This window comes from Scomber scombrus, chromosome 1 (assembly GCF_963691925.1).
Source record: "Scomber scombrus chromosome 1, fScoSco1.1, whole genome shotgun sequence".
Taxonomy (NCBI): domain Eukaryota; kingdom Metazoa; phylum Chordata; class Actinopteri; order Scombriformes; family Scombridae; genus Scomber; species Scomber scombrus.
In genome coordinates, this window is record NC_084970.1 from 32354942 (window position 1) to 32369163 (window position 14222).

Sequence of the window (14222 nt, forward strand, 5' to 3'; positions counted from 1 at the left end):
GGTAAATGACAGATCAGCAAGACAAAAGGCGACAGAGTGTTAGAAACCGTGAAGCTGTGAGCCTGCTGCAGCCCATCTCTGCTCTGGGACTAAAAATGTTCAATTCTGTTTCTGCAACGTTTTTCTGCAGCATGTTCTGGCTCTAGCTGCTCTACAGTTTCAGCTCACAGTCTACCGGGTATGTTGGAGTATGTGTGTGTGTGTGAGTGCCTGTGTGTGTTTGTGTGTGAATGCCTGTGTGTGTGTTGGAAGGGAGGGGGGTTGCTTTGCTTCTCCAGTTCTCCCTTTCTGCAAGATTCTTTAATTTTACGCCCCATTTCCCCCTCATGTCATTCAGCCACACACATCCACTGATTTTTATGGGCAATAGACAAGCTGCTGCGGGTCTCCCAGCAGCTCCGCTCTCCCCGGCAGGCATGCTAGATCACCGGCGTTACAGCAGTGAACGGACCCGGGGCGGCGGAATTACAAATGACTCCCTGAAATTTAGCTTTGAGGGTTTGCGGGAAAGGAACAAGAAAAGCAAAGATAATCTGAAAAAAGGAGGCTTAAAAAAAAAAACAGTTGATTGATTAATGCTCAGCTGTTTTGTTAATTGGTGGGAAAACATAACAGCACCTGGCTGTAATCTCTTGTTTCAATTGAAAAAAATAATTAATAAAACTTTCTTTCTAATTTAAAGTTTTAAAAACAGCCAAATTACAGAAAGTAAAACAGTGAAAGAATGAAGTGCATAAAGTTTTAAATGTGGCTGTAGATGCATTTCAGCACCACGGACAGCGAAAGTATTATATACTTAAAAAGTATTAAATTAACATGAAAACTGCTCAAAACGAGTCCATTATACAGTTGAAACAGCAGGTGCAAAAGTGAAGAAAATGTTTTTAGACACTCACCATTTTTGCAGAGCTCTGGTGGCAGGCTGGAATCAGCTGTAAAAAGACGAGAGGGGACTGGAAGCAGACTGGTTGTAGCTGTGCAAAGAACCAAGTGCAAAGCTTTTCTATAGCTCCGTGGGAAAGACCGTGGGTTTGCGTCAGTGCAGAGCAAGGTGCCCTTCGCGTGACATTTTCTTGATAATAGGACTTTGATAAATCATTGGCCTTGGATCCGGATTTTTAAAGGGACAACTGGCGCCAAGACGTCGGGGGGCGCGTGTGTGCGTGAGTGAATTGTGTGCGTTCTAGTTACGCACGATGCATGCGTGAGCGCTGGACGTACTCTTACAAAGATGATTAATACACTTGTCTCCAGGGATGTGTAGGATGCTCACACACATACACAAAGAAGGCATCCAAACTATCTCTCTCTCTCACATACACACAGATAAACAAACAAACACCTCGTTTGGGACAAAGATTTCCAGGTTCAGGCGATTATTAGAGGAGATCTGATGCATCAGAGTGGTGTGTGGGTCCACACTGAGGTTTGCAATGTGCTGAGTCGAGTTTCTCTGCTACAGTTACAATTACAGTAGCCGCTCATGGGATAAGGAATTCACCATCCACAAGCTTCTTGGATATTATAGAAAAAACGCTCCTAGACACTGTCCTTCACCAACATTCAGGCCTGCAGATTCAGAAACTACAATATAAAAACTAAATATTTATTAGCCTATAAAAGTCGAGGCTGACATTGTTTATAAATATTATTATGCATATCGATATACATGCATAAATGCAATTATGGGAAGTTGTATAAGTGAAACAGAGTGTTAAAACGATGTTCTAAAAATGGTCTGAACTATAAATAGTTTTTCCACTTGACAGGTTTTACGCACGGATCTCTCCAGGCCCTATATTACTTTGTGCGTCACCGATAGGAGAATTGATCAACTAAAAAAAAAGTGGGCGAGGTCTTTATGAAGCTACTCATTTGTTAAACTCTTACGCAAGAAGGAGGCCTTTTTTTTAACAGACATCACGTGTGTCAGGAGGAACCGGAGCCAACCACTGGAGCTTGGACTGGAAGCTGTGACAGCGGTAGGAGGGAAAAAAAAGTGCCATACTGTAGAGACCCTAAAACACTGCATTGCGCATAACATTGTCCAAGTCTCCCTTTAGACGGCTAAGGCATATCCAAGTCAAGAGTGTGGTCATTTATCCACAAACTAAAAATACCCGAGCGGCCTCATTTGTCTCATCAATTCAGCTGAACATGTTCTTAACTGTAAACTATCTTTAGGCCTCCACAGACCGATACAGTGTGTGGCGGAGGAAATGAAGACAACACAGACACACATTCACGCATACCGTATGATAGGCCTACGTAAACTACACGTAAACACACACACACACACACACACACACACACACACACACACACACACACACACACACACACACGCACACACACACACACGCATACACACACAGCAGGTTTAATCTTGACGGTCCTTTTCTCTGATTGGCTGAGTGAAACTTCTTGTACCTTGGACACTAAACAATTGCAAACGTGTTAACCAAAAAAATAAACGATTAGGTATATGCATAGTTGCCTAGCAACCACGTTCAGCTATTGTTCGGGAATAGGCCTAAGACGTAAAGCCAAATTGAACATGACAGATAGCTTTTAACAGGCCTAATAATGATTACCCTGTAATAATCAAATAGATTGCATTGTCAAGTCCTTATAATAATAATAACACTAATAATAATGCTAATAATAATAATACTCAGTATTTTATTGATGCTTTAAAGCTGAGCTTGAATCATTATAGGCTAATAATACGTCGCTTACATGCTCAAATACAATTACAGTCTACGAGACAAGATAATCAGGCTATCCAGAGAAGTTAAATAACTAAAGATTATCATTTTTATTTATTCATTTTTATCAAACTTTAATAGACTAGTTTAATGCGTTCACCCAAAGCCTATAAACATAACCTAAGTAAAGGCCTGTTCCAGATTAAGAATTATTTGAGTTGGTTAAAACCAACTCAAATAATTCTTAATCTGTTCTCTCATCCTCTGGATTTTCTACAGGCTCATTAAAATAACAAGCCAGCAATTTTTTTTAGGCCTATAGGTTGTCCTGTTTTTAGCCTGCGCGGATTTCACGACAGTTGAGGGGCTTTTCAGGCAGTCTCCCCCCGCTGGGATCGGAGTGGTTACACCGGGACGCACAGAGTCCTGCTCCGGGGGCCGATCACTTGCTATGCACGCTGAGCTCCCTCCGCTTGTAAATCTTCGTCCGTCCCAGATAAGAGACTGGAGCGGGTGTATTAGCCGCCGCCTTGAGTTTAATTACATTGTCAACAGAGAATAATTGTAATTGATTTCTGCTCCTCTTCCAGAGTCCGCTGAACACAGGGACTGACACACACACACACACACACACACACACACACACACACACACACACACACACACACACACACACACACACACACACACACCATGCCAGCACATCCAGCTTGTCTTTATGTTGCAGAACATGGTTTGCTGAGCTTTACACATAGAGTTTAAAAAAGGCCACATGTACCAGAGCTGCACGCATTAAGAGATGTCCATAAGAGCTCTATTGTATTTATCTTTTACATTTTGGTTCCTAGATTTTAGTATTTTTTTTACAAAATATGGAGGGTGGCAGTAGGGGCTCTTTAGGTTGTAAGAGAACCACATTTATAAACTAAAAATATTGTTTATTTGTTTGATTTAAGCTCGAATGGACCTAAAATTGGTGCCTCAGTTTCTTGTCTTTTTGTTTTTTTGGGGACGAGTTAAAGTCTCGAGCAAGCAGCTGAACTAACCGCCTCGTGAAAGGGGTATTCTGGGTGTCTCCTCGTGCTCGTTAATTACACGAGCTTCGTGTAATTAATTGATCACTCGCACTGTCGCCTGAGTGATAAGAAGACGCATCCATCTGAGGCGCCTGGAAAGCAGTGATTCAGCGCAGGAGGTCATCCAGAGGCCCACGGCTGCCATCATCATCACCACCATCATCATCATCACCATTACCATCATCATCAGTCCTGGCTGACAGAGGCTTCACACTTTATAATTCAAGTTCAGGCCATAATTTGTGACACTGCCTCAGCAAAAAAAAGAGGTTAAAACGTAATGATGACTATTGAATGGTGTCTTCTCCATTCAGGCAGGTGTTTTGTAGTCACCTAAAACAAATAGGAGGACAATTTCAGTGAGCTGAGGGGCCTTTTCTCAATTTAGGTGACAACTTGGTCCTTAAAAAGGTGTTGTTCAGTAGACAGTGGGTCTATAGGCCACTCTAAAATAAATCCTTTAATCTGCTGTAGATTGCTAATTAATCATCTAATGCATTAGTTTGGAGAAGTAAAACAAATTCCTGCAACTACTTAAGATGAATAACCTTCATTTTCTTTATGAATGAACAAATGGACTATTTAAGAAAATGGACAGCTTTTTAAAGATGTAATCTCTCACTATGTCCCTGGAAAAATTAATGAGAGCCTATGAGACGTTTGACATAATTGATATTTGCATTTTTCACAAAGAAAGCTCATTTAAAGCACTTTTATGATTTTCAAGAACAAAGTCAACAGTTTTAGAAGTTTGATTTGAATCATTACAAATTAAATCATATTACTCATGAAGATGGTTTGTTTATTTGGAAGATAGGGCACCAGGAAATGTCTAGTGGGCTGCTCCTAAAGAGATTCAACATGCTAAAGTCTGCATTGATCAATGTCTTCCAGGTAGAAAATGAAACTATTCAATGGACTGTGGTTGAAGAGCTGACAATACATTAAGGATATAACTGCAGTCCTATTGAATAAACTTTCAAAACACGCACACATCTTTTCTCCCACAGAAAAGCCCATTCTTGTGAGCATAAACCATATTTTAGTTGATGTGAATACGCAGACCAGACCAGACTCTATTAATATGATGGCCGAGAGGACACAGAAGTAGTAGAAATACATCAGAAAAGGTGACTGCAAATCACCAATAAGACAGGCAGCCAGCCCCAAAGCCTGCTCCTCCTACGCACATATGACTGCTCTCTCTCTCAGAGTCCAGGATTCATCATCTCAGGAAGAAGAGCAAAGAAAAAATCTTTAATTGTAAGCAGGGCTGCTCAATGAAGTATGTAAAGAGGCTTCAGTCAGCCTTTTTAAAGCTTAAATTCATTTCGCATTGTCCCAGTAAACTCACGGAAGATGGATGACGCTCCCGGTGAGATCCTACACAGCTGAAAGTAGGACAATAAAGGAGGAAAATGTGGATGGAAATTAAGAGAAATACTTGAGAAAAGTACAAAATCTCTTTAAGTAAATGTTAGCAGATGGTCCCTCTTATGGTTTTTCTCTTTAGTAAAGACGATTTGCTCAGAAAGGAGGGGTGTGCACAAAGATAGTGGTCTAAATTACCCCCATTAAGTTTGGTTCTGGTGATTAACAGTTTTTTATATAAAAACCTTTGTTTCAGCAGCATTTATATGATTATACTTCAATGTGTAATTAGGATTTGCTTCAAACTGAAACAAAAGTTAACAGTCAAAGTTATCTACATGGTGTTAAAACAATGATTATATTTAACTTTAAAGTCACCAATTGATACTTACTGGGCTACGATCATCTTACTTTACGCTTCATAAAATGCACTCGCAAAGACACAACTTAATACAACATTGTGTTTATTATTACAAGGCACAGAAATAATGCTAACATCTTGTTTTTAAGTCTAATTAAAAACTTGTATTGGTTATTTACTATTCTAACAGTTGTCTGTTTGAGTCAGCTGGATGTTGAACCACGTGGCGGCTGACTTCACTGAAGGCTGTAGGTCTGCTTCCTGTCTCGGAGGTCAAAGGTGACCAACAGTGAACGAGGATCCTTCTTGTTTTTACGCACGGTTATCTTTCCTTTGAGCTCTTCCCCTAAAAAACAAGGACAGAGGATCAAATATCAGTTCACACTTTTGGTAACCACAATACAGACAGGTGACAAATTAAAGGAAAAACCAACATAAAGTGTCTCAGTGAGGTGTTGGATCACCACGTACCACCAAAACAGCGTCAATGCACCTTGGCATTGATTTATACGATTGATTGAGTTGATATCTGGTGACTACGAAGGCCAGAGTATATGAATCACACCATTTCACATCACGAAAATCAGATAATGTTGAGTTTAGTTGGAATTAAAATGAAGAGTTTTGTCGCAGTTGACCATCCCTGCTGTGCATGTTCACTTTGACCAAGAAGGACTTTTGGTTTCAGCCGAACAAACTTCAAACACAACAACTTGTCTGTTTAAATCCAACGTTATTTCAAGTGTGAAATTTCCCGAGACGACTCACAACAAAACCATTAACACAGGGTTAAAAACAAAAGATGAAATGTCAAGGAGAAAGAGGAAAAGGTGCACTCAAAATCCTAAAAGATAAATACAAAACAATTGCCTGCAAAAAGATTAAAGATTTTTGTTTTTTGATGAGTAAGTAACCAGAGTTTTGTGAACAGTTTAGTGATAGTCCCCCTCAACTCATTATTGAAAATAATAGAATTAGAAATCACTGTATATACAGTAGGCCATATAGAGACAAACCCACAATCACAACTAATGCAACATTACTCACAGATGTTATGCTTTGCTTAAAGCCAGAGAGAATAAAATATATACTACTGGTTAATATGAACAAATTTAACACGTTATTGATGCATTTCATGACTTGGATCGTCTTTTTGTTCTTATTGTTTTTTTCTCTATGTGAACCAACTAAATTTGATTTGGTACAGCAAATTATGCCTCCATGTATGTGCACTTATTCATGCTCAAGTAAATAAAACTGTTAACCATTTGATTTCATGCTGATAAAAATCCTCAGTATATCGTGACAATAACAACGTCTTTACATCAGACTTTAAAAAACCCACCCATAAAAAGGCAGAAACTATTTCACTGAGTCAGACATCGATCAATGTGTTCAAAATAGAAGAAAAATTAACAATGATAGATAAAAAATGTTCCAGCTGCCCTGCAGCAGTGCAATGCTGCTGAGCTCAGGCCTCTGCAGTGTGAGCAGACATGCACTGCTGCTTATAGAAATGATGATGTGTGTATAAAAGCAATATGGTTTAATATATGTTAATAAGTTAGAATGTAGATGTGTGTATGAATGCAGACCCGGTGAAACCTCCAGATGGTAGTGAGAAGGAAGTGCGTTTACAGTACGACGCACGAGTGACCGGGAGGCCAGGAGAAGACAATGATTATGACACATAATCACTCTGATTAACTCCACGTTTGACTGCTGGATGTAAATTAATGTTTATCCAAACGGCAAACAAGCATCCTCTCACCCACCTCGACTCCCCCCACCCACTTCCCCTCTCTGTGCTACACACTCCTCATTGCTCGAGGTGAGAGTACACCAAAAACACACACAAGTGCATCAACATCTCACAGAGCGAGAGGAGTGCTTCTGGTGAAGTGCTGCAGTGCTCTTCTCGTAGCGGCGCAAACCACAGCGGTGCGCTCTGCCCTCATTTTATACAACACACGTCCAATAGCAATGCAGCATCAACAGGAAGTAGAAGTTATGATGGTACCAGCTTAAATGAAGCTGTAACAGTTACAAGAATCAATATTGTGACTTGTAATATATTCAATATACTAATTCCAAATGAGTCTGCAGCATCCTAGTTAGCTGCTTTGTGTGCTGGGTAATGATTTATGTAATGATCTTCATCTTATGCTCTTCCTTCCACAAACTATGCATGCTCGCTTGTTTAGGTGTTAAAGACCCATTGGGGGAGGTAGTTCTAAACCTTCAGAGACCCGACAGTAAAGCCACAATCACCATCAGTCCTCAATTTGGTTGAAACAGCCTGAAGATCTTTGGCTGTGATCTTCTGCACAGTGAGTTAGCTATTCAGGTATTTAACTAAGAGTCCCAAGAACAAGGGAAGAAGCTTTGCTGCAGATTTTTAGAAGTAATGAATAAACTGAGTTACAGTAGCCTAAATGGAAGGTAATGAATTTGTGAAATATCAATATCAATAGAAGAAATGGCTGAATTCAGGCTGTATTTTGTTCATGATCAAAGGATTACCACACAAACTACTTGGTTTGAGAGTCAAAGTTAAGCTCTTGACATTTCTGGCTCAGGACAACAATCTATAGCTAACGGATAGAAACTTTGTAAGGCTGCAGAATGTAGGCCGTCACAGGAGGCTAAAAGACGCTCTTCTGCTCTCCGCTCCATCACAGAACTAATGAACTGGATCAGTAGTCGACACTGTGGATGCAAGGCAACCCGACTGTAACACAAAAGGTCACTAACACATGCCTGGTTTGTGCTTTCTCTGTGGCTAAAACATTGGTGAGCTCAATATACATACAAGGAGGGCTGATGTGTGCACTCAACCTAAAAAACTAAATGCTGGTAAGAGTCGATGATTTCAGCTCGTCTTCCTTCACTCTCACCTTGTTCCTAATACCAGGTGATGCTTAAACTCATGTAGACCTCCCAAATTTAGTGGAAAACAGCACACATTTTAATATTCTAGCCCTACTCCATTTCTGGATCCATTACCTTCAATATCTTTATAGACAACAAATAATTTTCATGATCATTTTAAATTATTTTATAGGATATATAACAGGAGAGGCCTCAATTTCACACTAGCTGTAATCTAGTGACTGCAACAGAGCCTGGCACTCATGGGACGTGGCAGACAGCTGGAGTCAAATTCAAGTTGGCAAAAGGCCGATAAATGTCAAAGGAATAATTGCTTGATCTTTGGTAACCTTTTGTTAAAAAACAACAGAAAAAAAAGAGGTTTGGGACCAAAGACCTTTGCCCTTAAAATAACTGCAGCAAAACTGTCCAACTAATGCCTCATGTTTCAGATTGAAGTATTAAAACAGGAACTGAGTGTCTGTTGAGTAGTGGTGCAGCTAAAGCAGCTCTACTGTAATCAGTCAGCCCAAACTCGGAGTGGAGGAGTGCCTCGATGCCTACAGTAAACTGGCCGCTCAGATGCTGGGAGAAAGAGTTAACCATGTGTGGAAATGAGTCGGGGAATGGAACCGGGCTTTCGCTGCCATGTCGTACATCAACATGCCAGTGTCATTAAGCACCAGCAGGCCCACAGAAACAGCTCGACGCAGTCCTTCTCCATGAAATTACACTGGAAATACACGGCTCGCATTAGTGATTCATTTAAACTGTTGTCATTTACATTTTAACCATTTAAGCTTGCGCTCACATCCGCAGCTCCATACAGTAAAGGGGAGGAGCTGAAGTACGTCAAGGCTCACCATTTTCAGAGAAAACACTACATTTTCTAGAAGGTATCAGAGCAGTTTGAAGTAATTTTTACCTGAAGTTAACCACAGAGCACCAGTCTCTCTCTAAGGCCCTGTTCAGATATAGAAACACATGGCTCAGCGAGGCAGTGTTGCTAAAGGAGAAGAGAGGACATGGAGTTGTGACACCTTCTTAAAACATTAACTATTTTCACCCGATCACTGCGAAGCCTTTTCTTCCAATGAAGTATTAATCCAAAAGGAACATCTTATTATTATTATCTGATTATTAAGATATTAATTATCAGAGGATTTATAATAATCAAAACGCATCCAGTTGAAACGCACCAACATTAACATTCAGTTGAAGTTGTGTTTCTGGCCACCTTCTGAATGTAGATATCTATTATTCACTCTCTTTTTAGCTCTGGTTTGGTCTCCACCGTCTACAGAACATATCTGGCCCTTTACTAACCAAATGTTTCACAGCTGTGTCTGTGTGCTGCTTAGTGCTGAGTACAGTGGGGTGGATGAGGGCGCTGACACTGAACAAAATCAATTAGGTTGTGAGCTTTGAGTCACAATGCTTCCACAAATGTAGATCTCCTCTAAATACAAAAAGTATTTAGATAAGACACTGGGATTCATTTGTCTCATTTGTCCCACTTTTGACCACATCCCCGCCACTGGTGATGCTCACAGCTACATTTCAGCCCAGGCTCTTTGACATCCTCCTTCTTGTTCCAATCTACCTCCCATTTTCACTTCCCAGGTTTTTTGTGTTCTGTGAAGTGCAAAAAAAAAGTAGAGCTGATGGACCGTATATCCTGGACATCACACTGCAAACACAAATCCAGCCTGTGTGTTGAATTACAGCCCTAAAGAAGTCAAGGCTTGGCTCAGCAGTGCTGTTGGACAGCTCAAGGACCTTCAGAGTTCAAACTAGAGAGGGGGGGTGGATGGGTGGGGTGGGTGAAGTTTTTAAACCGAGCCAGAACAGGTGAGGGCGGGGGGGGGGGGGGGGGGGGGGGGGGGGGGGCAGAGGAGATTGGGAAGAGCTACAGCACGACTCAGGAGAGAGGTGGTGAGTCATGAAAGTAGGCGTTAACAAAGACTCACTAACCATCCAATGGAAGTCTGGACAAGGACAGACGCCTACTGTATGTTTCAGCTGCTTTGAATGGCCCTCAGCGCAGGTAACCAGGCCACCGCCTCACCTCGAGGATCATGGGACTTTCTTGCCAAAAAAAAGTGTGACCTCCTTTCTCTCGGTGAACATTAAGTAGGTAAAAACTGTGAAAAAAAGGGGCCCTCCTCTTCAATACTCGAGCAACACAAACACATCAGAGCATGACAAATGATTCGCTGGTTAATTTATTACGCTGCCAGCCGGGAGGATTTGCAGGAATGTTTTGTTCCAGCCTGCTGCATGCGTTCTCTCTCTTCTGCCGGCACCTCCCACAGAAACGCAGCCTCAGAGTTAATTACTGCTGCACTCGTACAAACACATCAAATAGGATTCGGTCTCTGCCACGATAAATCACAGCAGACAGAGCCTGTATTAAAACAAACCATTGGATGTTTATGCCCGGCCCTCACTTCAGCCGATCAGAGCTGAAGGTGCTTCATAGTCAACACCCAGGAGTAGAGGCCGCTGTGTGTGTATGAGGGAGTTTTGTCATCTTCAAGGTGACTTTAGTAAGTTTTCTCTTGTATAAAAGTATGCAAGTACTCTTGTGAATTTGAGTGTGTAAAGGAGCGGAGTCTGTGTGCTTTAAAATACACCATAGGAGCCTAGCAAGCAGCCAGTGAACGCTGTTAAAAACTCCATTTCTGGTTTACGGCCCCTGGAGGAGGCTGGGGACTGTCAGGGTGCTGGGGTGGAGCGAGTTCATCAATAACCTCTGCCTCACTTTCTCGCTCTCTCACACACACTCCTTGCCTTTATTTTCTTCATTCTCTTGAAGTTTTCCTCTTCTTGGCTCACACGTACAGCACGCACAACCTCAGTTTAAGCTCGATTCTGCTCCAATGAAATCAAAACTGGCTGATTTTGAGCTCAGGCTGTAAACATGTGTGTATCAGTGTGTGTTTGTCTTGGCTCATGTGTCACCATGCCCCCACAAGAGCCCAGATGTTCTGCTGACTGTAAAATCTGGCACAAGGTTAAAAAAAAGACAAAGGAAGAAGACGCAAACACTGCCAACCAGTGGATTTGCACATTTGATATTTTGGCCTTAAGGTGGTGCTAATGGAGTTCATCGTCTTGGGAGAATTAATGTGCTCAGTGAATGTCAGGGCAATCTGCACATTAGATCTTGATAGTTCTAATGTTCAAATGGGAAACTTTAGCCTAATAAGAAACGATAAATTCAGTGTGGTAACAAAAACAATTTGAGCTTTCTTCCAGTAATACATGTAATGAACATCCAATTAATAGTTTTCTGGATAAAGTGAAATCTAAATAGTATTCTTGTTAGACTATCATGAAAAACAGAATACAAGTATAATATATAAGTATTGTTTCATATTGCCCATGAAAACAGACAACATGTACTTAAAAACAGATGAAGGGGTGCATATATACATGCATACTGGTGACAAATTAAAGGAATAACCAACACACAGAGTTTTTGTAAGCCAAATTTAAATAGTTTTAAAGCTTCTTACAAGAGATTGTAAAAGTCTCTGAAACTCTGCTTGAGAAATGAGCCAAAGATGAAGCAGCGAGCCCCAAAGATATTCCCTTATTTGGTGTTTTGATGGTGGTGGAGACTGCACAAATGTTAGATCTCCTACGGATGTTCAACTGGTTTGATTTCTGTTAACAGTGAAGGCCATAACAGATTATTAATAATCCAAACCATTCAGTGACCTCTCATGTCTACTATGGAAGCATCTGAATTTGTTTCTTCTCCATAAATTTACACACAAACAAACACAGGTGTGTAAAATTAAACTGAGCAGATGCAGACTTTTCTAAACCACATTCGTCAAATGAAATCTTCTCAGTTTTGCTCTCCACTTTCCAGTTTCTGAACGGTGTTAGCATACCGTCGTCCTCGGCGCTGCTCTCGGATTCGGCTGCGTTTATCTGACCCAGCGGAGCGCGGAGCCTGTGATGGTGTTTGAGCAGCGTCAGAGGTTTTGAGGTTCTTATCATCCTGGCTGCTGCCAGAGGAGGCTGAGCGTGGCTAAGGGCTGCTGGACATCAAGCGTCTGCGTACCCCCGCAGGTCATTTATTACAGTAGACTCCATCTGATATCTGGTCAGTGAGTGGACAGCCGGCCTCCAGGGCTCATCCATCCTCACGTCACTCGACAGATTCGCGATTCCCATTATGATACTGTGCACAGAGCTTACAGCAGTAATAAAAACTGGATCACTCACACGAGGAGTAAGTGAATACCCTGCACTGCAAAGTAATAATTAGCGATTAGACCAGTATTTAGTTAATAAAAGCTTTAACATTTACTGATCTAAACTCATGCTCAGGTAATGAATCTACAAGCCATTTTTTATGGCATCGACTCAAGATGAAGTGGGCAGTGAGTCTGAGCATGGCTGAAGTTAAATAGAAACGGGCTAATCACTCGAGAGGAAAAGAAATGATGTGACAACGAAAGCCTTCTTTGAACTAGACTGATGCTTATCTGAGCTCTCAAAGATGAGAAGGAAGGATTTGACTCATTTTATTGGGACTCTTTGTTTTTGATCTGTTTGTTGTTTGCTGGATTTTCCATTACTGTGCAGTCCAGAGCAGGATATCGACTAAAAAACTTGTTCGGAGGTTTTATTTACTGTACCTTAACAAATAAAGTGAAATACTTGTCAGTATCAGAAGAAAGAAGAAAATCAGATTAGAATGATACTTACATTTTCTCCTATGCCCCAGAGGTCTGGCAGCTGTTAGCAGTCCAGTGTCTTATAATGTAACCTCACTGTAATAAAATGATCTCTCGAGTGAAATAGCCCTCATATTCTTCATACACACTTCTGTACTGTGTTTGGTGTCTTTGTGTGTTCAGCGCCTGCAATTGGCACACTTGTGGCTGTGCAGTCATACATTTTTGGTGGCACACGTTCATCCACATATGGACAGAAGCAGCTGGTGAAATCTTCGGCACTCAGAACTTTGTGGTTGCATGGATCGGAAAATTATTATCTGGTCTTAATTTCCAACGGTGATGACTCTCACACACGAAGAGATGGAGAAATTCCTCTTAAGTCATTTACTTCATGGCAGCAAGTTAAATAACTGAGGAGAAAATGTGGAAGTTGTACAAACTGTGTGCACTTGATGCTACTTTTTGCTTTGAGCACAGTGTCTGTTTGCATTTTTTAATATAGCCACTCAACAGTAAAGATATCTCATCATAAAACAAACAAAAACTGTAGATGAAATTGTATATGGGAATTGAAGAGTAAAATGGGCACATTAGGTTGGAAATGTTCTCTATACTATGCTATTGAAAAGAGTGAATTTGTTGGGTACCGTCACCGTTTTTCACCTTTTTACCTTGAGCACAGTGTCTGATTGCATTTTTAATAGAGTTTAATGCTAGGAATCACAAAAAGAACCACTCACCAGCAAAGATATCTCATCATAAAACAAAAAAAAAGTAATGCCTTTCTATAAACTGCAGATGAAAGTGTGTTATATCAGTTTGTATATGGAATTGAAGAGTCAAATATCACATTAGGTTGGAAACGTTCTCTATACTATGCTATTGAAAAAAGTAGATTGGTTGGATCTTACCTGTTTAGTTTAAGATTCCACTACAGTAAGGAATATATTTGGTTGATGGTCGGTCGATGACATCTTTACTACAGACCAACAGCAGCGAGGTGAACTTCACAAATAAACATTCGAAAATGCTGTGTCATGCTCGCCCGGAGTTTGAAGGTGCGTAACATTATTTCATAGAGCATCCGTATAGCTGTCTCACAGATAGCTGCACCGGTTAATAACATTTAAATCTG

The 14222-nt window shown here is 40.8% G+C and overlaps 1 protein-coding gene across 1 annotated transcript in view; it reads right to left on the reverse strand.

Moving 5' to 3' along the window:
- Nucleotides 1–5608: 5608 nt before the first annotated feature.
- prmt3 (protein arginine methyltransferase 3) overlaps nt 5609–14222 on the reverse strand; it is a 56827-nt gene continuing 48213 nt past the window's right edge. Inside the window, exon 16 of the mRNA XM_062416744.1 lies at nt 5609–5862. Coding sequence (XP_062272728.1) covers nt 5753–5862 — 110 coding nt within the window. The 3' untranslated portion in view covers nt 5609–5752. The remainder of the gene's footprint in view (nt 5863–14222) is intronic.